This window comes from Phragmites australis, chromosome 7, assembly GCF_958298935.1.
Source record: "Phragmites australis chromosome 7, lpPhrAust1.1, whole genome shotgun sequence".
Classification (NCBI taxonomy): Eukaryota; Viridiplantae; Streptophyta; class Magnoliopsida; order Poales; family Poaceae; genus Phragmites; species Phragmites australis.
The window spans coordinates 16,696,633-16,722,687 of record NC_084927.1 but is presented as its reverse complement, the minus strand read 5'-3'; the positions used below and the strand labels follow the sequence as shown (position 1 = coordinate 16,722,687).

General features: G+C 40.2%; 1 protein-coding gene across 6 annotated transcripts; it reads left to right on the top strand.

Moving 5' to 3' along the window:
• Positions 1–1,402: 1,402 nt before the first annotated feature.
• Positions 1,403–9,749, top strand: LOC133924039 (alcohol-forming fatty acyl-CoA reductase-like). 6 transcript variants are annotated; one of them, XM_062369411.1, is made up of 12 exons: positions 2,353–2,494; positions 2,712–2,884; positions 3,951–4,076; positions 4,982–5,071; positions 7,380–7,579; positions 7,665–7,765; positions 7,982–8,177; positions 8,274–8,435; positions 8,557–8,638; positions 8,737–9,003; positions 9,086–9,213; positions 9,525–9,749. In XM_062369411.1, the coding sequence occupies exons 3-12, from the start codon at positions 3,981–3,983 to the stop codon at positions 9,679–9,681; spliced, it is 1,479 nt and encodes a 492-aa protein (XP_062225395.1). In that variant the 5' UTR covers positions 2,353–2,494; positions 2,712–2,884; positions 3,951–3,980; the 3' UTR covers positions 9,682–9,749. The 6 variants fall into 6 exon arrangements, with proteins under 6 accessions (XP_062225392.1, XP_062225391.1, XP_062225396.1 ...); XM_062369410.1 differs by having other exon boundaries at positions 3,001–4,076; XM_062369408.1 differs by lacking the exons at positions 2,712–2,884; positions 3,951–4,076 and adding an exon at positions 1,403–2,139 and having other exon boundaries at positions 2,231–2,494; positions 4,968–5,071.
• Positions 9,750–26,055: the final 16,306 nt, after the last annotated feature.

Here is a 26,055-nt window from a genome sequence, read left to right as displayed (position 1 = left end):
CCACACGTACAAGGATGGAATCGGCGTGCGCCGGTGTGCTAGCACCGCGCGCCCGGCTAGGGTTTCGAAGGGAGTTCGGGAATAGGAGGCGGCCAGGGTTTTTGGTGGCAAGATCTGTTTCTTTTCGGAAAAACTCAATGCGCCTTGGCCCCTGCCTATCTTTATATAGAGCACGCTAATGGGCTTTTAATCAACATTAAAGCCCATTATGACTCTAAACCCTAATGGTCCTTTAATCAATATTAAAGCCCATTAGCAGATCCAATCCGCAAACTCGATCGCCTCTAGGGCATATCACCAACACTTGCTCAATCTTTACCAACAATTCAAGATCCGATGGTCTAGATCATCCTCCGTGCTTGTGTACACCTAAAGTATTCAGTCCATACAAGTCGCTCATACTTTTTCCTCCCTCATTTTTGTTTTTGTGGCCAAACGCATAGCAGTATATGACTTGACAACAGAATGAGAACACACAAATGCATAGTCACCAATAAATCATTTAGGGGAGGTTCAATACATCAAGGGAATTTTAAGAAGAAAAAAAAGCACTCGACGCATCTGAGCCATCGGATCAGATCAGGATCCAACCGAAGCGGTTATCTTCCTCCCAAAATAGACAGCCCGTACAGTTTTTTTAGGAGATTACAACAATGTGAAGTGAGAACTCTTCTTGCCCACGACCCTACTCTTCCTCCCGTCGCTCGCCCAAATCAAATGGACAAATAAAATAAAATGCCCAGATCATCCATTTATTCATCCATCCTGATTTTTAGAAAAAAAAAAACAAACAAATAAATAGAAAAAAACAAACAAATAAAATTAAGATACCAATCGAGCACACTCCTTGAACTAGCTTGGTTGCTTGCTTAATAGAGATTAAAAGAAATCTCTCCTACTTATCTCTCCTTAATCCATGTTTCGTCAGCCACAGTCGGTCGAACCGACGCTCCTCACCCGTCCGATCGCACCCCTTCGTCCGTCCCTTCGTTCGTCTGCATCCCCACATCCACTCGGCGCCGACAGGGGGGTCAATGTAGTCGGACGACCGGACGCAGATCGCCCGTCCGATCGTGAATGCTCACCCGCACGAAGAATGCCCGTCCGCTAGCGCTCGACCGCTCCCCTCCCCTCCCCGTGCCCCGATCTCATTCCACTCTCCCGAACCTCATTTCCCCTTGTCCCTTTAGGCCATCTCCAACAGGATCTGCAAATCTGAAAATTCCAGTGTTACAGTACTTTGCGGTGTACTGTAGCACTGGAAATTCGTCTCCAACAGAGTCTGTATCCAGTGATACAGTACTGCTACAGTGTTAGTGATAGGGGATACTATAATAGTGATAAGGGATGCTGTAATAGTATTTTAAGGATGAAAATTTGAGATAGCTGTTGAGTGTTAGATGTATGCGTCGCCGGCCCCGATCCCCTGCCACACGAGCGCAGCTGGCATGGAAAAGACGCCGCCGCGGCCAGCACACCCGTCTCCTCCGTCCCCCTTGCCACTGCACATCTTATCTCCCGTGCCCGCGCTGGGCACCCCCAACCCCAGTGCGTCGCCCTACCCCGTGCCCTTTGCTGCGGGCTACTTCTCCTCCTCCTCCAACGCCACCGCCGCCACCACTGTGTCCCTGTTCTCCAAATTTGCCTCGCTCTCCTGCGTGTCCCCGTTAGGAGACACCCCGCCTAACACCTGGGAGAGCTCGATCCTGCAAACTGGAACTCGATCCAGGCATGGATGAGATGGATCCGAAGAAAGGAGTTCGATTTGGGAGGGTCAGTCGCAGATCGTCATCAGCTGTGTTGTCCTTCGTCGGATGGTCATGCAGGATGTCGTGGAGGCTGAGTCTGACACACTCCCTCACGCACAGCCTCGCCTGTGCCAGGGTTGATGGCGAGTGTGTGCAGGTCGATGAGGGTAGGGTGGCCAAGCAAGCAACGCCGCCGCCACCGCCGCGAGCGAGGGTTGCCTCGTGGTCTCGGGTTCCGGCGACCATGGCGGTTGTCGCCCCCGGGCAGCTCAACCTCGATGAATCCGCCGTCGGGATTTCGCATCCACGTCGCCGCGCCGTTTCCACCGTCGGCGCCCATCGTCCTCGCCTCTTTTGCCATCAAAGGCGCACAGTTCCATCGCCTTCGCTGGTAAGTGGTGTCGGCGTGCATCTGTGATCCCCTCCGCTCTTTCTCCTATCTCTTTATCGATGCTCGCTGAGTTTAGCTCCGGTCGGCCAAGTGGCCATGGCTATCGAGCTAGCTCCGGGCCAATTTATTTTGCAGGGGTTTGCCGAGTTTAGCTCTGGCCAGCAGCATCATCGTGGCCGTCGAGGTAGCTTTGGCTGCGTTGGTGCCCTATGTGGTCATCACCGACGAGCTGGTGCCTTTCGTGCTGCCTTCTTCTACTCCGGCCGGTGTTTCGTCGGTGGACTGCGTGGTGGGGCCACACCAGCTGACGGTGGGTACGCGCCGCTGTGCCCAGGCAGAGAAGTCGAACAGAGAGGTATCCGTTGCTTCTTGTTTCCCTTGGATTTTGTGTCCATATTTTGCTGGATTTAGAGGCTTAGCGTGGTCAAATTTAGTCATGTTTGATACATTTCATATGTTCCCAAATCGTTGCTGCGTCACTGTAAATCAAGCATTTGGAGTAGTTTTCTTCAGAAATGCAAGTAAATTTCTATCCTGTACTGCCGAATTGACCACTGATTGCTCGGTGATAGAGGCCTGGCGCAGCTCCAGCTAGGAGGGTCACCATGCGGAGCACATGTCCTCATCTCCCATGAATTCACCCCCACACCATGAAATGTCGTTCATTGATGCCGACAATATACCTTTTGGCCGCAACCGACATGTGAGTGGGCGTCGGCGCTCTCACGCACGGCTTCAGGAAGAGGTACAGTGCAATTATGCAACATCTGTTCAGTTCTGCCCATTGTGTCATGTACTTGCGTATGGACCTTTTTACCAGTGAAGCTATACAAATTACAAATTTACAATGTGATATTGTAGTTAGAGCGTTGCTCTTAGAAAGGTTGGCCATGCATAAGCCCCCCTCGACAGGGAAGATTTTCTTAGGTAACTAACGGTGTGTGTCAATTTGGCTCATTTGTTAGTTGAGCATGTCACATGAATATCATCCTTTTGAAATTGTGTCTTTCAGTTAGACATTCAATATCTAAGAGGTTGCAGCTCGGGGAGTGTGTGGTACACATGTTGTCTACTTGGTAGTCATGTACTCAAGTTTAATCCCCTTGGAAAAAATGTACTCTTGTTTATTCAGGACACTGCAACAGATATGAGGAGGGCACATGAGAGCAGGTGATAGTGGAACATGGCTCAGGAATAGATAAGTTAGGTGGTCAAGAGGGCCTTTGAGTGTAGATGAAGAGTTCCCTTCCTTTTCTGCGTCCATGTATAAGTGTTGAATCATTGTGCTGAACTGAACAACCATGTTGCTGATTCTTTCGGTTAACTACAACGTTGCCGAAATGATGGTCTTACCGTGCTTGTTAGAACAAGCCAGGGGCAATGAAGAATATGCCTGAGCAGCGATTAAAATTTCGGTTTTCTGTTCAAGTTGGTTCTATAGTAGGTATTAAGTAGCTCTAAAACAAAGGTATTAAGTAGTGTGAACTGACATGCTTATTAGTGAAAGGCGCCATTTGGTGGTAGATTTGGAGTGTTGAAGTTACTAATTAAAGTTCTCAGTTCTTCAGGGAATGGGTTAATGGTACTGTTTCCTTAGCTCTATATACTTGTTCTATACTAGAGATTGACACCTGGCCATTGATGACTCCAAGTTCATCATTCTCAGACATCTGTGTGCGATTTAGATCCCGGAGTCTTTTTAGGGGAGATCCTGATGTATTTTTTTTATGAAGTCCCGATGTACTTTGTTGATGTATTTAGTCCGAATGTGCTTTCTCCAAAGAGTATGAACTCATTATTTCTCCTTTCAGTTTTCATAACTTCTTATTTACGACGTGCATATGATGATGTTTCAAACAAGGATATTATTGGGAAGGATGGGTATGTATGATCAGTATCAGGATTGGCACCTTGATGTCGATAACATGACATATGAGGTACCCCAGCTGCATATCATGTACCCTAAAAATAGAAAGTTTGCACGGTTATCATCACTCACTATTTCATCAGACAGGAACTGCTTGATCTTGAGGACCGAATTGGATTAAGTACAGGGTTGCATGAGGATGAGATCATTCCAAGCCTTAGGATGGTCAATACTTGCATTCCACCCCATACATTTTTCAACATAAATGGATCGGAGATGTAGCATTTGTCAAGTATACACGGGGATATTGTTTCATCACATATCACATGTAGGCATGATGATATACACTTTAGATGATGGTTACATGTAGGTAAATAGTATTGGCTTCTCGCAAGCTTCTTCGGTTGTCCAGAGTGAAGGACCTGAAGACACATCAGCATATTGATCTTTGATCCTCCATCTTTCTTACTTGATTGAGTATGCATTCATCATTCGGTTCGAGCTTACTTAGAATTTTCTTTGATCTTTTGTATATCAATATAGAAACCCTTCTCGCCCAGTGTATATGGAAATATAAATCTACATTTTCAATTAATATTATTCATTGATTTCTATCTAAGGTTGATTCAATCATAATTGTTTATAGAAGTTCTACATCTAAATTTCTAAATGTCTTGGGGCTCATTAAGCCAATGATAACAAATATTATAGTATGATAATATTCGGCTCCCGTTGCAGCGCACGGGTACGTAACTAGTAATAGTAGAATTAAGCAGGGAATTGCTCATAGTACTAACAAACAGCTCTCACGCTTAATTCAACACTTGGTCTTATTTACTCTTCTCTTCTATGACGTCTTGGCTAAATTCAGCGTAACTTTTGTACGTCAACTTTTGATTAATTGTTTTTCAGTCATTAACACATTGAATTATTTTTCTGGTTTTCCTTGACATGCATGCAGTACTCTTGGAGAAGATACTGAGGGTTCAGCCCGATGTGAAGAAGGTTTTCCTCCTGGTGCGAGCTGCTGATACGTCGGCGGCGGAGGAGCGTGTCTTGAATGAGGTGCATGCACATATATTGTTGGCCATATATTAAACACATTTTGTTTGTTTACAGGACATGTTTTGTTTTTTTCTCTATTACTTAAAAAATACATAGTGATTCTCGCATTAAACATAATGTCCTGTCTCATATCCTGCAGATTACTCTAAATTTCGCAGAAATTACTCACCTTATACCACTCAATCTCTACTACTCCGCTTACATGTGTTTCACTCTAAAAATATCCCACTCTCATGTTTCACCTCTAACTCATGCGTCCACCACTGCCCAACGCACGCCATACATATAACGTTCCCCATAACTTCTAATTGACACCAACACATAAATGGACCTATGACTAGTTTTAAGTAAAGTTTGAACGTTTTGTTCTTGTTAAGCTGTTAGACCCACTGTTGGCCCTAGGCCTACCAAAGTCGGGGGCCCACGACTCAGGTTTTTTCTAATGTGTTATCTATATCAACCGAACATGTGCGGCTCATTTGGCCATCTACTTTATTCCTACTGTAGCTCTACCAGGTTCTTCTCCCTACCAAATAAAGCGAGGCAACCCAGTCGGTCCATCGTCCACCATAAAAAATATTACTCCCTCTGTTTGAAAAAGATGTCATATTCGATTTTGGCCATATGTTAGTAGAAATTTAGAAATACTTATATTATAAAAAATACATTATTCTTACAAATCTAATGCTTTTATTTTCACAATACAAATCCAAATATTTATTAATATATAAACGGTCAAACTTAAAAAAATGCACGCTTACTAGGACATGTATTGAGGACCGGATCGGAGGTAATACTGCTAAGCGCATGGGATGCAAGGGAAATTTAATTATCACATATGGCACCGACGCGAAGTTATTAACGTTGCAATTCAGTAGTTTGAACTCAAGAGATCACCAATATCTGTGATATGCTCATAATAACTTCATAATTAAAATAGGAAGTATTTTTATTTCAAGCCTTATGCGAATAAAAGCCCCACCTTTTTTAATCTTGCACCAGGCCCCGAATACGAAAGACTGACACTAGTAAAAAAATAATTTGTACAGACGGCTTAGAAACCTCGTACGGGATATTTTTTTATCGTTTATGGAAAAGAGTTTGTACAAATTAGATTTGTATATATAGATTTTTAACAGTATGTGCAAATTATTTGTACAGATGGCTCGTTATTGGAATCGTTTGTACAAATAATTTGTATAGATGGCTCGTTATTGGAATCGTCTGTACTAAGTATTTTTAACTAAAAAATCTAAAAAAATATTTTTCCTACCCACACCAGCCCCCTATATTATTATGTAGACGCGAAATACCCCCTGAGTGCATTTTGTAAGAGTCAAACCTGCAACCTCTAACCTCGTGCGAATCTTTCTTACCGTCTCACCTGTCGTTCATTACTGATCATTATATGAAAATAATATATATAACATATACACTCAAAATGAGTGGGACACTATTAGTATAGACGGTTCTAAATTTAGAACCGTTTCTACTATTAGTATAGACAGCTGTAGTTTGTAAATATCTGTACTGTTTCTTTTTTATAGACTGTTCTAATTTGGAACTGTCTGTATTATTACTGTCAATAGTACAGACGGTTCCAAATTTGGAACCGTCTGTAAAAAAGGAACAGTATAAATGATTTTAAATTAGAACTGTTTATACTAATAGTACACGCGGTTGCAGTTTGTAAGTGTCTGTATTGTAGCATCTCGCTTTATTACAACTGCTCGTTACTATTTTCTCAGACGGTTTTAGTTTGGAGCCGTTTGTGATATCTTTTATACAGGTAGCTTCATAGATCCGTCTGTACAGAGGTATCTCACTAAATGGATTATATAGTAGTGTAATACTGGTTAGATGGGCGATCCACTCAGTGATTCTGTAACAGTGTGATACTGGTTAGACCGGTTACTATTGTTTTCTTTACTGTGCATCATCAACAACAACAACAACAAAGCCTTTCAGTCCCAAACAAGTTGGGGTAGGCTAGAGATGAAACCCATAAAATCTTGCAAGTCTAGTTATGGCTCTGGCACGTGGAAATTCTAGATGATCCCGTTTCAGAGAAGAAGCTATATTGTTAATACTCATTCTCAGTCGACGAGCGTAGGTCGCTGGATCAGTATCAGGATTCATATTTCCTTTTTTTTATTGGCTGTAATTGTTTTTTATTTTCTTCTGTTGGATCCAAATCCAATGGCTCACACCCATCGACTAAGAAATAACGATTTTTTTAATCGACTGGGTTACAGAAGGACTCAAAAGGAAATGATCATGGATTAACTTTTAAGGTCTATTATTTTAGGTTGTAGGGAACGAACTATTTGGCACCCTGCGTGAAAAATATGGGTCCAGTTTCCATAGTTTCACCAAAGAAAAGATATCACCTTTAGCCGGAGATATCATCGATGAGAATTTAGGGCTTGAGAGCCCCAAAATATTGGAATTGTCAGAGGAGATTGACATCATCGTTAATGGAGCTGCAACAACAAATTTTTATGAAAGGTATTATTCATCAATATAGTACAATTATTTAAAGAAACAGAACAAAGGAAGTATTAGATCAAATGACTTATGACCATGCATGCAGATATGATGTTGCCTTGGCATCCAATGTCTTGGGAACGAAATACGTCTGCAAGTTTGCGAACAAGTGTCCTAATCTGAAAATGTTCCTTCATGTCTCCACTGGTATGTACATATAGTACAATCTATTCGCTCTTGAGTAAATATGCATATTCCACTAGAAAAAGAATGCATATGCATATTCCTCTATAAATAAAAGAATGCAGGTGCATATGCTTTAGCATCACATAAATATACTTCCGAGAATCATTGCTAATTAAATAGCAAGTAGGCTTAGGCATTGAACTTTCTGGGAGTTAAATTTAATTTTCAATCTCACAGCTTATGTAGCTCGTGAGCAACAAGGGCTTCTGTTGGAGAAACCATTTCGGATTGGTGAAATGCTAAAACAAGGTTGCCATTTGGACATCGATGCTGAGTTAAAGTTGGTCGATTCTATCAAGGCAGAACTTATGCAGTCGAGTGGTAACTCGGAGCAGTTAGAGAAGACAACCATGAAGAAACTTGGATTGAAGAGGTTCGAACATAATTATCACATTGAAATTATATAATGCAAGAATATGTATTATTATGCAATTAATACTTGACACATGAAACTTGTTCTTTTATGAAGAGCTAGACACTTTGGATGGCCGAACACATATGTGTTCACGAAGGCTATGGGCGAGATGCTTGTTGGGCAGTTCAGGGGTGACCTTCCGGTTGTAGTTGTTCGTCCAAGTATGGTATCCAGCATTTACCATGAGCCACTACCTGGCTGGATAGAAGGGACTAGGTATATACACTAATAATATGACTATATTATTACACCTGGTTTCTAAACTATCTAATATATAATTAAATTAAGTTGGTAAACTAGTTGACATGACAAGGAAAACTTTGCTTCTGTACTATAGGACAATTGACTCTATAATTGCTGCTTACGCCAAGCAAGCCATTCCATGTTTCATTGGCCATGGTGATATCATCCTTGATGTGGTAAGAATACAGTAATGAATCAACAAAATATAAAATATTGTTCATTTTGTATACCAATTTAATTAACAAAAAAATTACAAATGATGATATGTTTTCAGATTCCCGGAGACATGGTGGTGAATGCAATGGTGGTAGCCATGGCCATTCACTGGAGTGAGAAAGGCCAAGTTGTCATCCATGTGACCTCGTCCCGGCAAAATCCGCTGTCTATCTCTACTGCGTACGGCATTATGCACCGCTACTTTTCTACTAACCCACAGATGGGAAACAATGGGAGGGTCATCAAAGCTAAAAGGTTACTCTTATTCAAGAAATTTGGAAGCTTCCGAACTTACATGTTTCTTAAGTACAAGCTGCCTTCAGAGGTCAGACACCTTCCATAAGAAATTATACGACAAATTAATTGTTCTGGTGTATCGCTTTCACGATGTGTCCTCTGATAAACAGATGTTGCATATGGTGAATTCATTGTTGGGTGGATCTTTCTCCCGGTACTACAATAAGTTCAACAGAAGCTATAGTTATTTTATTCTTTTGGCGAAGTTATATGCACCGTATTGTTTCTTCAATGCCCGGTAGGTTTTGCAATGTTCTTATTGTGATTATACATAGTTCTTGACGTAGTGAGGCTATATGGGTTATGTGGACATTTGATCTTTATTTGATTTGTATTCTATTACCTACTTTTTAGTATATTTCTTGAAATTGTATTGCCTCCTTTTCTAGTACTACATACTGGTGTATATGGACATTTGGTCTTTATTTGGAGTATAGAAGTTGTCAATATGGAAGTAAAATTGAAATTGCATAGACTGAAATACGACGGCAATTCATAATTAGCTACAACAATTTTAAGTCAGTTTTCTTTCTTTTGTTTTACATGCAGCTTCAACGACACAAACTTGGAAAGGCTGCAGACTGCAACAACTAGAGACAAGAGTGACGCCCATGTGTTTGATTTTGATCCCAAGTCCATTGACTGGGATTATTATTTCTACAACATCCACATACCAGGCGTTTTAATGTATGCCAAGAAGAAGTAATATGCAGATCCCTGTAGCAAATCAATAAACAAGCTATATGCCAGCTGAAGAAAGTATCATATTATACATTGAATGGCCTATTTAAAGTCTCCGTAATGTAGTTGAAAGGAAAATATGTAAGTGTGTCATCGTGTAATCTGGGATGCATCACTACACCAAAAACACCATATCAGTGCTGATTTAAAATCATCATTAATGATGGGTTTTGAACCGATACTGATTACTCGATACTGATAGTCACTAACTATCAGTGCCGAGTATGGAATCGGCACTGAAATAACTATCAGTGCTGGTTGGTGGCTCCAACCAGCACCGATAGTCGGTTTTGATTCAATGTTTTTCAGGTCGAAAAAGTTTTAATTTTTTTTTTACGACTAGAGGTACTCGTACAAAGGACGTCCAACCGACCGCACCTAATATTCGCAAACTCACGTGATACTTGCTTGTATACAACAACCAAGACTCGAACTTAAGACCTCCTGTGCGCACGCATGAACCCTGTAACCATCTCAGCTATCGTCCGTTCGTGGGCATAGTAGCAAAATAAATCATTTTAACATCTTCTGACCGAATATTTAAATAGCTATTTGGATATCTAAATGATCTCAAATAAAAAAGTGATCAACTATAAAGTTGTAGATCTTGTTGAGAACTACAATTTTCATATAAAGTTTTTTTTCATCCAACTTCGTGTGAAAAATTATGAATTTTTTAATGTGAGTTATCATCGACCACTGCTGTAACTTTATTATAATTACTTGGGTATTTAAATGACCTCAAATTAAAAAAAAAATCAACTACAAAGTTGTAGAGAGCTATAATTTTCATATAATTTTTTTTATCTGACTTCGTGTGAAAAAGTTATGAATTTTTTATGATGAGCTATCAGTGTCAGTACCGGTTCGTAAATATAACCGGTACTGATACTGATTATCAGTGTCGGTTCGTGGTCAGAACTGACACTGATAATCAATGCCGGTTCTAGCCAAGAACCGACATTGATAGTGACTATCAGTATCGATTCTTATCTCCTTGTTGTTGTTCGCGTACAGAAATTTAAGTACCGATACTAATACGTCTTCAATACCAATTACTGTCGAACCGATACTAATAAAGTGCTACATATGTGGTGTACTGTAAGTAGTGCAGGTAGCTGATGTGTTCCAATGCAGAAAAATAACCATATGTAAACCATACATTTCACTGTATTAGTATTTACATACGTATAGAAAATAAGTAGCTTTATATGTATATCATCCTCTGCTTGTCTAATGGAAAAAACTATGAATAAAGGAGTCTTCACGTCGCACAGAGCCTCCATAATCTCCATCCAGATTCCGTTGATGTGGAAAGGGGAGAGGAAATTAATCGGCGGCGTTGCAACAGGTTCGTGAAAGAGAAGCATTACAACGAAGCGGGTTAAAATATTGAGATTTTTATGTTTTTGCTACTAGGGAGGACCTAGTTTCACATTCTATGCTTGTTGCCTAATTGTCTTCGTGCCATTTCTCCACTGGATGTATTTATCCTTATGTCATTCCATTCTGTTTGTGCCTGCTTTCCTCCCTTAAGAGAATAGATGAAAGAGATAGATGATTTTGACAACTGCCTCTTTAATTTGGAAACAAGCAACAACATATTCACTACTACAAAACATCATATAAAAAGTACTTTATCAGTATCAGTTTAATAGTAACCGATATTAAAAATATATCAGTATCGGTTCTTAAATTCTCACACGTGAACAACGACTGAGGAGCAACGAACCGACATTGATACATCAATGCCAATTTTAGCCACGAACCGGCACTGATACTAGTCACGAACCGTTACTAATGATTGCTATTGTCATAGAACATCTTAAAAAATTCATAACTTTTTCACACGAAGTCGGATAGGGAAAAACTTTATATAAAAATTATAGTTTTCGATAAGATCTACAACTTTGTGGTTGAAAGCTTTTTAATTTGAGATCATTTAAATATCTAAATAATTATAATAAAGTCACAGCAGTGGTCAAGAATAACTCATATTAAAAAATTCATAACTTTTTCACACGAAGTCGGATGGGGAAAAACTTTATATGAAAATTGTAGCTCTCTATGGGATCTACAATTTTGTAGTTGATAACTTTTCTATTTGAAGCAATATAGCTGCACAAATAAATCAATAAAACTGTCGAAATAACTACACATAGGGTCACGAACTAAAGTGCTGGATCTAGTGTAAAACTAGTAGGAATCATTGAAAATCTACATATTTAGCCATAAAGATGAAAACTGCAAATTCAAAGATTTTTATCGTGAGTTTGGTAACTCTAGTGGTAAAATGTCTGCGCAGTAATAACTTTCAGATTAAGCACTATGTCTAAAAAAATTTCAGGCAAATCGGAGAAGATCAATTTTCGACGAAAAACTTTAAAGATCTTATCAAGGGTCTTTTGAGCCTTTTGGGAGGTCAAAAAGTGTACAAGTGTTAAGACCTGTATTTTTTTTTTCAGATTCACCTCCTCGTTGGTTTTGAAAGTAGACGTTGAATGTCGAAATTGGACTCTATATGTAAAATTTATGGTTGTTTTACTAAACACTATATGATTAGACACAAACTTGAAATACAGAGTCGGATGGTGGCAAACTCTATATGAACATTGTAGAAATCGACGATATGTAAAACTTTGTAGTTGAGAACTTTTTCATTTGAGGTCATTTAGATGTCCAAATAGCCATTCAAACGTTCGATCAAAAGATATCAAAAGGATTTATTGTGCTACTATACTCACGAACGAACGATAGCTAAGATGGTTAGAGGGGTCACGTGCGCGCATAGGTTATGAGGTCTTGGGTTCTAGTCTTAGTTGTCGCATGCGAGTGAATATCGTGTGAGTTGTGAATGTTAGGCGCGGTCAGGTCGGAAACCTCTAGTCGGGTGCCCCTGTTCGCGAAAAAAAAATTGAAGCTTTTTTCAGCCAATTTTTTTTAAGCTTTTTTCGGCAAGCAAGGTATATTCGTCCACCAAACAAAGTACACCAAGGATTTGCTAAAAAAGTTCGACATGAGCGATGCAAAATCACTGATGACACCAATGGCTACCTTGACCGTGTTTGATCCGGATGAAGATGGCGAGGAGGTAGACCAGCGTGAGTACATGAGCATGATTGGCTCCCTCCTATACTTGATGGCGACAAGACCCGACATCTACTTCTCCACCACTTCCAAGCATCACCAAGGACATCTCACCGTCAAGCGGTGAAACATATATTGAGGTATCTCAAACATACCCTTGAGTACGGTCTTTGGTTTTCTGCATCTTCTTCTATCTCGCTTCGTGGTTTTCTAGGTGCAGATTTTGCTGGTTGCAGAATTGATAGGAAGAGTACCTCCGGTACCTGTCAATTCTTGAGTATCTCTCTTGTTTGTTGGTCTTCTCACAAATAGTTTAGTGTTGCACAGTCAACTGCTGAAGCTTAATATGTTACTGCCGCTAGCTATTGTTCTCAGATTTTGTGGATGATTGCTAACCTTGAAGAATTTTGGGTTAGATTTCAAGAATGTGCCACTTCTGTGTGACAACACCAGTTCTATAAGCTTAGCCAATAACCCAATCCAACACTCAAGAACCAAACACATAGATGTGAGATTTCACTTCTTGTGAAACCACAATGGGAAGGGAGACATTGATTTGAGATACATTGATACCCAATACCACCTTGCCGATATTTTCACCAAGCCTCTAGATGCAACAAAATTTGTCTATTTTAGGGGAGATCTTGGAGGACAAAATTGATCATTTGACACCCAAAACATGTGGCAATTGCCTGCCGAGGATGACACATGGGCCACCCTAAGTCTATGCAAGTGGTTCCAGTGTCAATTTTACTGACACTCCAATATTTTAGGTGTCAAATGATCAAATCTCTCGAGCTTAGAGTGTGCCATCCTTTGGTATTGTGTGTGGGAGAGTTGCAGTTGTACATACTATATCTTACTTTTGTTGCATTTGCATTGCATATCATCTTGTAAGATAATCATAGTAGTTAAATTTTTACTTGTATGTCTTTAGTATTTTCTATAGCTAGATTTGAATTTGGACTAAGTTGAGTAGTTATGTGGAGCAAGCTTTTAATCTTAGGCTTATCTTGATGCTTTGACATAAAATATTTCAAGCAAGCTAGCTTTTCTAAAGATGAAATTTGGTAATTTTATTAATCATGTACACTATGAAATGCTACATTATTGATCACTATGTTCGTAATTGCTTTGGCTTAGTCAATGCTTGTGTTAAGGCCAGTTTGATGAATATATTGTTTTAGGCTTCTTGGTTCAAGATAGTGGATTGGGGAATATTGAACTATATTTTCTATTTTTTTTTCAAATGTTTAGCTCATGATAGAATCTTGGGGGAACATGTGTTTCTTGTATTGCAAAGGCACTACTTGACTGGATTATGTGAAAACTTGATAATTTATACAAATTTGAATAATATTGAGAAATAAAGTTTCTTGTGCTAAAATATAATCCAATACAGTTGTCTCGAAGACTCAAGCTATTTGTCTTACCCAATCATGTGATAGTTTGCTTGGATAAGAGGCAACTTGAGGATAAGAAGAAAAAAAAGAAATGTGCCTCAATGTTACATCTTTTAATCACTTCATCTAACTAAGTCTTGGTTTCATATGTGAGCGTTTGCAAAGCCTATTATTATGAATGCTTGTTTGCCTAGTTTGAGGTTGACTAGCTAGTTCTTAATGCGTGTATTGCCTCGGCACGAGTAGATGCTTATGCGGTGGTCACTTTTAATAAGATTCGGCTATGTGAACTTAAATACGTCAATAATTCTTCCGTTTAGCTTGTCTAGCTTTATGTTGTTGTGACACTGTATCTTTTTGAGCTTTGTGCGCTTGTGAGCTCCACATTCTACTGTTTATAGCCCTTTGATGTTTCTAGCATTTGCAAATGTTTTGTGGTATACTTATGAAAGCTCATTAGAATTGCATGTTCATGCTTTGCATAATGCTTTTTGTCCTTGATGTTTGCATTGCTAAAGGGGGAGAAAATATGCACTAATCCACAAAGAAGAATCTAGCATGATGAAAGTGGGAGAAATTTTTAATGAAAAATGTGCATCCATCAAGGTGGAGCATTTTTGCTTTTGTTGGGCTTTTGAGGTTTTTGGGTTGTCTCTGCCTCCCTTAGTGCTTTTGCAATCTTTCTTATGCCAAGTGACATGGTTTTCTCTTTCTTGAGTTTTTGTCACTTGGATGAGCTTTTCTTGTTGTTTTTTATCAATCCAAAATCTTTGTGCTTCAAGGGTTGTCAATGCACTCATCAAGGGGGAGATTGAGAAACCAACTGGAAATGTGCCTTGGTTTATATGTGATGAGTAACAAGGTTATTATTTTGGTTTGTTGATTTGTGAGATTTCATAACTTGTTTATGTACTGCAAATATGATCATGACTAACCAAAGTTGCAGAGAAAAATAGAGTTGACGTGTTTGGCTCTGAGTTCAGGAAAATTGTACACGCCGGATGGTCCGGTGCTCTGTAAATTGAACACGCCGGAAGGTCTAGCATTCAGATGTGATTCACACCAGAGCATTTCCAACTTAGAAGCAAAACTTGATGTACCCGCCGGATGGTTCGGCGCTTGAACAATATACACGCCTGAGCATTTCTTGCAGAGAGGCTCAAAATCGGCTCTTGGTGACTTATACTCACCAGATGGTTCGGTGCTCGAACAGTACACATCGAATGCTTCGCTAGTGTATTTCCAGCAGAGAGGTTGCATAACAAGTCTAGAGAGGTTGAGCACGTCAGATGGTCCGACGCTCACGAGATGTGTACGCTAGATCATCTGGTGTTCATGATTTGTTTGTGATTTGCTGATCAACTGAGGATTTTGATTTTGACTAACTCGTAATGAAGTTGGAGATATGAGTTTACTTGTCTTATGTTATGCAGGTGATGGATGCAGCTTGGCAGCCGATGGCGGGACGATCGGGGCCAAGCGGGGTGCTTGGTGTCGGGTGATCGAGGAGGCCAGGTGGAGTCAAAGGTGATTATAGCTGTACATATGGAGGTCAAGCAAATCATGGAATATGCATGGAGACGGTGTGTTGACAAATTCAATCGAAAGTGATGCTGGTGTAAGTGACAAGGTGGCCTGAGGGATTAGGAGCGGAAGAGACTTACCGGCAGTCAAGATCGCAAGACAGAGTACACGCGTCGACATCGGGAGGCTTGCTTGAAGCCAAGCAAGTAGCAGTGAGTTACACTTTGAGAAACATGCAGGGGGTTTAACGGTTTGGTCTCAAAACCATGGCAAGGATGGAAGTGCACATGGTATCATGGAAAAACTTGCATCGAGATGAAGCTAAGTCATGAAAATACCTTGATCGTTCGATGGATGGAGGAGAAAATGGACCAACATGCCTTCGACGGCGGGTAGAAGTGTACTACAAGAGAGGGGTATTTTGGGAGCAAGCTAGGAAACTTAGCGGTCAAGGAACCTAGGCTATAAATAGAGGGGAGGGCTAGTTGAGCCATTTGAACCAGCCACTTGAGTCCCTTGAGTCATGCTTATGAGAGCCTTGCGCTAGGGTTTTAGAAGAGAGGAAGATGAGTGCTTAGTCGATGTACTAGGTGAGAGCTTTTAAGAGGAAAATCTTTATAATATGCTGAAAATAGGGCTGACTGTTGGAAGTAATGAAGTTTATTTTTTTTCTCATGCTTGGATTCATCTCCTTCTAGTTTTCCTCTATTGGTTCTCATATGAGTTTGCTAGTTTTTCGTTCTTCGGTTGTGATTTTTGTTCTCGTGCTTAAGTTGAAATTTCTCACCTTGTTGGAGTGTTTCTTCTCGTTGCTAGAGGCATAAAATTCACGTACAAATGTACACAATTGGATATTAAATTCCCTTGCCTCTTATCTATTAACTTAGAGACTATCTTCACCTGGTGTTCATCTTTTTGATATCTGGGTGTTTTTCTCAAGATCCAAGCCTTCTTTAGGGATGAATCATGAATTGATATGCTGTGGAACCTAGTATTCGATTCCAACCATGAGACCCACCATTGATTGGATTTTCAAGTTTGAATTTTGAATTTTTGAATCGCTGTTGTGTTCAACTTGGAACTTCCAATAGGTCAGAACTTCCGGATCCAACTCGAAACTTCTGGGTTCTTCTGTTTTCGCTGTGGTTTTTTGTCTTACGTTGCACTTTGTTGTGATCTATTTTTTAGGTGCATTGGGTGACAAAATAAGATAAGGCCATCTGTTTAAAAAAAAAATTTATTGAGACGCCTATTTACCCCCCCCCCCCCCTCTAGTCGTTGTTCTCGGTTCTATAGTCATATTATGAAAACGTTTTTTAAGATAAATCTACACATATAATTTTACGGTTTTCAACTTTAATATTTGAAAGCTATTGTTAGTCAAAGTTTTAAAATTTTGATCAAACTTTTTTAAAACAATATGTATTTATAATTGGAGGGAGTACGAGGTTTGAAAAGCTAGCAAGGTTTTTTTTTCTTTATTCTATCGGTAAAGTATATTGTTTACCAGAAACAGGGGAATGCCTAATTAAAAATCAAGCTAGCTGGTTAACAGTCTAACAAAGTCTCGCAGAACTGTGACAAGGGACATTAAGGATCAGCTCTTGCAAAAGCTATTACCATGATTTTGGTGAGAAAATAATGTTGTATTGGATCGAGCATCTGGCGGTGAATGGGTGGTTAGACATACCCCACTTGCTAATTTATTTATTTATTGTTACTGATGATATTCCTGTACAGCATCACATATTTATATATGTACGAAATTATATATAAAAATATTCACTTGTACAATTGTGGTTTATATATTAGAAAAAAAATGATGAAACAAGAGGGGAGAACCCCTACTGATAAAATGCATTAAAAATTATAAAAGTTTGCACTGAGACATGTACACAGAAGAGAAAACTGAAAATTAAGTAACAGTAGCTAGCCATAAGGACATCTGATGTTTGTGTTTATCTTTTGCTATATGAATAACCAGGGCAAATTCTTGGATAAAGTCATCTTTGTACTTTTGGACACTTCCATTCATTCCTTTCTTTCCAAATACACCAGAAGAGCAGAATGATGATTTCCATTGAGAATGGGAGGGCTAGTCTGCCTTTGAAGTGTTGAAGGGCTTGTAAAGGCCGTAGATGTCTAGAGCAATCGAGCCCAATGGACTGCCAACAAAAAAAAAGGTGACAAAGAGTTTCTTCTCTTTGCAAGCTACAGAGTTCACAGCTAAAAGACTCCAGATTAATCCCCTTTCGATGAAGTAACCCTCTGGTGTTGAGCTTTTCTTTTAGAAGCAACCAAAAGAAAACTTTATGCTTTGGTTGATAGCAAGAGGCCCAGAGCCATTTAAAAGCTGGATGGACAACAGAGTGACCAATGAGAGATTTGTAAGCCCTTGAAGAAGAGAAAATGATGTTCCCCCAGATATAAGTCCAAAAATCATCATTGTCTAAAAAGACCAAATGATTTAAAGAACTCTTAAATCAGATAATTGAGAAAAAGCATGAGAGCTTAGAGGCAGGCATAAAAGATTATGCAAATTGTCTAGGTTCATCACATTCCTTAGGCTGATGTCTTTATTTGTTGAGAAGGAGAATAACTCAGGGTAACAGCCTTCAAGAATTCTCCCTTTCCAAAGGTCCTTCTAGAAGAGAACTGAAGATCCATTCTCAATGTTAACCATGGCCAAACCCTTGTAATTTTGAAGAAGCTTTACAATATCTCTCCACCAAAAGAATCCCTTTTATGAGTACCTAGAAGCTTTCCATTATGATAATAACAATTCCAGAGAAGATTCGCCCAAGGAAGGTTTGCCTTATTGAAAAATTTGTGAAGGTTCTTAAGAAGAAGAGCTTCATTATGAGTTCTTAGATTTAGAACTCCCAGTCCTCCATCAGTTTTTGGTTTGCACACAATCTTCCAAGCAACTTTAGGAGCTTTAGTACTGTTAATATCATAACCCCTCCATAGATAGTGACACCGATAAGCATCAACTTGTTTGATCACAGTAGAAGGAAGTTTGAGAGTGCACATATAAAAGGTTGGCAGCAAGTAGAGAACTGTGTTTACCATTTCAAGCTTTTCTACTTGTGTAAGAAAGATGGAGCAAGTTGTCAACCTTCTTTCAATTCTCTGCACCAAAGGGAGGAAGTGCTCAATCCTTGGCACAGTCGCAGCCAAAGGTTCTGGAGAGATGATCCATATAATTAGGGTTAACATTTATTGGCTCTATTAAGGACTTGTTGTAGTTAACTCTTAAGCCAGTAGAGTCTGCAAAGGTGTTGAGGATAGCTTTGAGGGTGAAGAGATGTTTTGGGCAGGCTTCCATCATTAGGAGGGTATCATCAGCATATTAAATAATGGGGAAGTTTGTTCCCACTCCTCTAGTAATAGGGAGATAAGGAGATTCAAGAGACCCGGGTCTTTAGCTTTGTTAATGATGGATTGAAGAAAATCAGCAGCTAGGACAAAGAGAAGGGGTGAGAGGGGATCACCTTGCCTTACCCCTCTTTTGCAATGGAAGACTTTTCCAGGAATACCATTGAGGAGAATGGAAGAGGTTCCCGAGCTAAGAATAGTACTAATCCAATTAATCCATCTATTGCCAAAGCCTTTGTGTTGCAGGATATCTAGGATTACCTGATGCTCTATCTTATCAAAAGCTTTTTCAAAGTCTAACTTGATGATTACAATTTGCTTCCTGGATTTGTGACAAAGATGCAGATACTCAAGACAGTCTTGGATTGACCTGGATTTGATGAAAATCAGCTAAAATCTTAGTAATAAGCTTCATGGAGGAATGGAGGAGAGATATAGGTATGAAATCTGCCACAATCATAGAGATATCTTTCTTGGGGACAAGGGTGATGAAGGAACCATTTATACTTTGGGCATTAAAAATTTCATCATAGAAAGCTGAGCAAAGTTCATAAGAATCCTGAGAGATAATATACCAGCACTTTTTAATGAAATCACTATTAAAGCCATCAGGCCCTTGAGACTTCTTTGAAGGCAGGTGTGAGACCACTTTATCAATTTCTTCCTTTAAGAAAGGCTGTTCAATCTAGTCAAGATCATCCACTGGCTGCATGTGCTGAAACTCAGACTGCCCCAACCTGTCTTTGTAAGAATGCCATAGAACAGTTGCCTTTTCATTATGATATGAAAGACAATTTCCTTGATGATCCTGAATATTAGTGATGTAATTCTTCATGTATTTAATAGTTGCATTGGCATCAAAGAACTATGTTCAAGCATCTCCAAATTTAGCCCATTTAAGGTCTCCTCTTTATTTCCAGTAGATTTTCTGTTGATGTAATAAAGACTCCAGGTGTTCAGGAAGAATACTTCTGAAATTCCATTCCTCGAGAGAAAGATCTCTAGATTCCTCAATGATATCCATCAGAAGAATGATAGTTTTAGTATTAAAAATAGTGGTAGATAGGTTTGATAATTGAGCTTGCCAAGTTTTGATTATCTTTCTGAGGTTCTTGAATTTAGCCATGAGGCTTTTGGCCTTGTCTATCTGATGAGTAGGAATAGCCCATCTTTGTTCAACAATCTGCAAGAAATATTTATGCTCCATAAGATAATTTTCAAACCTGAAAATCTTCCCCTTTGGAATGTCAGTAGCATTAGAAATTAAGCAAGGGACATGGTCTGAGGCGTCTTTAGAGAGGGCAAGGGCTAAAGTTCCTGGGAAGTGAGTTGTCCAGGAATTTGAAGTAAAAAAAACCAATCCAGATACTCAAGAAGGGGGTTATGCTGCATATTTGACCAAGTAAAGCACGGCATTTAAGAGGGATTTCAGCTAAACCAAGCCTACTGATGGCACGATTGAAAGCAAGAATTTCAGAAGTGTTAGCCTCAGGTTTATTTCTGTTCGTAGGGTCCCTGATTATATTAAAGTCACCCAGGATGATCCAATCCTCATCAGTAGGAATAACAATGTTTCTAAACCAGTCCAGGAAGGCCATTTTACCCTCTGTTGTGCAAGGAGCATAGATGTTGATGAGTCCACTTGGCACCCGAGAGAAGAGAGTGGAACTCTAGAATTTGAGCATACTCGTTTTAAAACACAGCATGGCCAAAGAAGAGTGTACTCTTCCAAATGGTAATACACCCTCCAGAAACTCCCATAGAAGGAAGAAAAGCAAAGTCATCGTAGGCTGAGGGGCAAAATTTCCTAATGGAGTTATCAAATTGATCTTTTTGGTTTCTTGGAGACAAATAATATCACAGAGGGATTCAGAGATTCTGCTCCAAATGAGATTCCATTTTCTATCCGAATTAATTCCCCGAACATTACAGCAAATAATTTTCCAACCCCTTCCCTTTCTATGATTTTGTGTATCCATGGATAAGAGATAAAAGATAAGCAAATCCCCATACACCTAATGTACAAGAAAACCCCGCAAACACATAGAGGGAAGTGGGAAGGAAAAGAGGGGGAAGATAGCAATAGCCAATATTAAGACAAAAGAGGTTTGTATAGCACTAGACAACCATGAAAGAGTGGGACATGCTAGACTTATCACCATTACAGATTGTCCAAAAGAGAAGATTACAGAAATGGCCAAAAGTAGGATAACCAGTTTTACTAGAATAAAAACATAAAGATCTAAGCTTCATTTTTTGGAGTTGTGACTCGGAGTCTTCTTAGTAGCCTATCCTTTAGCAGAAGGAGGCCGAGTTTCAGATGTGCCTTCCATATATGCCTACTTGATGTTTTTGAACCAATGGCTTCAATCTTTTTCTTCTTTTGACTGAGAGCATTACCTGTAAGAAGGTCAGGATTTACTTTGCAGAAAGAACTACCCAGGTTTCTAGTGACATTTGCAGAGATAGTTGGAGCCTTTGCATTGCAGGCCAAACAGCATTTGTCAGAAGAGATGTCAACTTTGAAACCATTAGCTTTATTTTTTAATATTTGGCTCTGTCTAACTTCAGACTCATCCAGAGGAATGACCGTGAGATTAGAAATCATTCGACCCATAATCGGATAGATAACCCAAGATCTTCACTACTTCAGGTTGGTAATTTCTCAGTCTATATATTGATCTCTTCGTTCCATAATTGAATTCCATGAATCTAGAAATTAACTCATTTTCCTGAAACATGTGCAACTTAAATATATTTGTGTATCTGTCTGCACTTGAGAATTTAGTGAAAGTGAGTATCATTGTCAGCAGTAATATAGTTTTTGAACCAATAGTAGTGAGTAGAGCTGAGACTTGGGCCGTGTCATTTTTGGGCCGCCCACGGCACGATGTTTTCGCACAGCCCAAAGCACGGTACGGCACGAAATATTTTGGGCCAAGCCAGCATGTCACGAACACGAGGACCATGTCATGCCTAGGACCTTGGCACGGTAGGCATGCCAAACATGGCACGAAAAGTGCACGACATAATCTGTATGATCATTTTTTCGTGTTTATCCTCTAATCTCTTTGATAAAAAGTGTGAGACACTAAGGCCATATTTGTTTGGTGAGAGATGATAAAAAGATAAATATGTAAACATGAGAGATACAAGTGTGAAATGGTAAGAGATAAATATGTAAGTATTGTCAGGTGACATGAAGCATGAGAGATACAAGTGCAATATGGTAAGAGATAAATATGTAAGTATTGTCAGGTGACATGGAGCAGGACCGTGCCTGGGCCGGCACGGCATGCCAAGGGCCGTGCTTGGTCTTTCTAGAGTTGACTTGTGCTGGTATGGCACGGCACGATGGACCGATTGTGCCTAGTGAGCATGACACGACGTGGCACGAGGCACGACAGGACCAGACCGTACCAGCACGGTACAACCCAAGTTCTAGCTCTAGTAATGAGGGGTGTTATTGTAGTGCTCCATGGCTAGCTTCTATCCCAGGCCATGTGTGAAGGCATACGGAAGAATGCGCGTGAAGGCTCGTGGCGGTACCAATGCTCGGCGCGCGTCGTGTTCGGGCCAGTAGCATCTCGGCAATGGTTTTGCTTTGGTGCAAACGAAACGACGCCGACCGGAGCCGCTCCACCAAAATCATGCGATGCACCGCGAGAGGTGCCATACCACCGTGCCCTGGCAGCTAGCTATCTGGATGTGGTACAGTCCAGGCAGTTAGATGGCCATTCGGGAACTGATAGATATCATGATCAGTAGCTAGCCAACCCTTTCTTGTTCTAAAATCGGAGGAATTCAATGGGATCCGTCTATCGGGCTGCTAGTTACTCCAGTAATTAGTTGCACCACCTACCCTTCCCTTGGATAATAGATTCCATGCATGCTCTTCTATCCTACGGCCTAAGCCAACACTCAACTTCTGCGGCTAGATCAAAATTTGAACTGATTCATCGATCTTGAAATGTGTATGTTCTAGTGCATTTGGAAAACTCAAAAAAATGAACTGTCGAGCCTGATGGAGCCGTTATCACCTCCCCGCTCTGGCAACCCCATCACCCCCCCCCCAACCAAACCACCTTGGCCAAAATCCACCACCAAATCTCCCAAATCAAACCAAATCCTCTCGCTAGCAGTCTCCCCACTTGCGCATCCGACCGCTCCGGGTTTCTCCCCACGTCTTTATCCGCAGATCCAGCAGCTGCAGATCTGCAAACCAAGCTACGCAAACCCAAGTGGTTTCAGAGATTCAATGGCACCCCTCTTCAGATTTGCAGCCAATTCGGCCAAATCTCCAGTGCTTCCAACAAGATTTTCTGGCAGTGGAAGGAGATTCGTTTCCGGTTGCTTTATTGGACCTACAAAGTATGGAGCTCAATTGCTCTAGGCCACAGACCTCCGTTGAGCTTTCAGATCCAAGATCGGTGCAATCTAGGCAAGATTCAACCACACCAGCATGTCTTCCGTGGGCGCTAACCTATGATCTCGACCTCCTTGAGCTACAGCATTCAATCGCATCTCAACACCCATCAACACGCTATGTAAGTGTAGGTAATCAATTCTCTTGGTCGGCTCCCAACGATGAATGGCACACTGTGAAATCAAAGTTCTTGTGGTGCAATGAAAGACCTCCTTCAATGAAACAACCAACAGTCTAGCAACCAGATGTTCAGAAGACTGCTCTTGAGTGATATAGAAAGGCAATGCTCGGTAAATGCCTCAACTGCCTTGCTAGAGATCACAGAGTGGTGCATTGTAGGGAGCCAACAAGGTGCTGGCATTGTTGGAAACATGGCCACCACGCTGCTATCTGCAAGAGTTCTTTAAAGATTCAACCTCCAACTCTCTCCCCACCTTCAAACTCTGGGGGTTTCCATTCACCACCACAGTCTGCAAATCGTTCCTATAAGCAAGCTTTGCTTTCCACGCCATTGCCATCTCCATAATAGCCATCCTCAAACCTTCCTCATCACCTCGAGAAGCCCATGACTGCCTTCCCAGGCGACCCCGCTGCGTGCCTGTAACACCCCAGGGCCACCAGAATCCTGGGATGTCACTAAACTACGCAACCTACAACTTGCCATAATAATAAAAAAAAATAGCAGCATCTCCTCTATGAAAATAAGCATCGTGAAAGTATTAACACAGATAAATAAGCATCTCCTCAAAACTGTCTAGCTTCATACCAACCCACTGCATGAGAGAAACACCGCTGACAGGACCATCTGCAATAGGAGTAGCGCTAGAAACAGCGCCCGTAGGGGCACCAGCAGCAGAGGCAGCCTGCCTTAACGTCCTCAACTCGTCCTGCATTGCCCGCATCGCGGCTACTAGCTCAGCCTGGACATCACCATCTGGTGTAGCCGGAGCACGCCGCTTAGGTGGCATAACTACAGCCACCAAAACATACAAACAACACAAACATCCATTTCAAGTAATTAAGCATAAGCACTAGACAGGGCAAAACATAACACGATAGGAGCAAAGATATGCAAACCCCTTACCCATCCTACAAGTGCAAGTGTGTCAAATTAAGCCTTATTTCACCTAGAATCTAAAGCCTAGGCTCTGATACCAACTGTAACACCTCAGGGCCGCCAGAACCCTAGGATGTCACTAAACTACGCAACCTACAACTTGCCATAATAATAAAAAAAATGGCAGCATCTCCTCTATGAAAATAAGCATCGCGGAAGCATTAACACAGATAAACAAGATATGCAGAATATCACAAAAACGGATAAAAACATCCTAACATGAATCAAAAGGAAAATATTAAGTTTAACTTCACCACCACACTTTAAACTTCAAACGTACGACTCTAAGGACTAAACTTTATTTATTATTACAACACAATGATAAAAAAATATAGACATGAAATGCAAAACGTGCTGCTACATACCCATCCCTTCACGACATGCATCAAATACCTGGAGAGAGTAATGCAAGGGTGAGAGATAAATCCCAGCAAGCAAACTTGTTTTGACAAGTTATTTAAACCACAAGTTGATTAAGCATCGATTTAATACAGTTTCCTCAAGACATAAGACATGTTAGGATAGTATTAACAATATTAAAGAATAACTTCAAATAAAGATCATAACCACATGTGTAACTTCATATCCACAATTACAAATGTTATTAATTTTCAAGAATGCATATGAATGCAATGGTATGTCTTCTTTTACATCGCACCCCTCCTCGGGCAACGTACGATGCGTACTGGTACAGTCGTAATCTTTACGACATAACTTCTAATGCATATGCAAATGCAAGTGCACATGGTAGAAATATGCTACAATTGCATTAAAGTATACTACCAATAATACTTCAACTTCATCCTCAAGTCAAATGACAATATAGCTCACAAGAACTGTAGCAACGTAAGGATATATATAAGTCAATGATTAAACATGCTTAAACATAAAGCATAACATAAAGTTCAGATCACAGTTAAATTGTCATGGTTCTGAAATAAAGGTGTAGGTGATAAAGATAACAAGTCAAAACGGTAGCAACAACATAGCTACGTTTACTTGCCTTCTACCGACGATAATAGCCAACTTCAAGTGTGAGACGAAGAACCACCACCTAAACATAACCATAACTCAGCACCAACACTCCTCATAACATGCAAATACATAAAACAAAGGGCTCCTATGCCCGAAACCCTCAATCAAGACATATCGACCAAAAACAGCACACACGCATTAGTTTGACAGGAGCAGCAGTAGTTATCTTTTTTGTATCTATTTTCTACCACATATATAATAGCAAACGAATACATTTTTATAAACTACAGAACAAGGGCTACAACTTTCATTATGATGACACAATTTTCTCATGCCTCTAAGGTCTCCTAAATGACATAGCAAAATAGCTCTAGAAACCTGTCATCAATTTCAAACAGCAGCCACCCAAACCTGTTTATCTCCAGAAAT

Bases quoted from the DNA above. Each gene is read 5' to 3' on its own strand.
- LOC133924039 (XM_062369408.1), top strand. From the start codon at position 2,236: ATGGCTATCGAGCTAGCTCCGGGCCAATTTATTTTGCAGGGGTTTGCC. The intron at 2,495-4,967 runs GTATCCGTTGCT...ACATGCATGCAG, and splicing joins CAGAGAAGTCGAACAGAGAG to TACTCTTGGAGAAGATACTG. The intron at 8,178-8,273 runs GTTCGAACATAA...TCTTTTATGAAG, and splicing joins AAGAAACTTGGATTGAAGAG to AGCTAGACACTTTGGATGGC.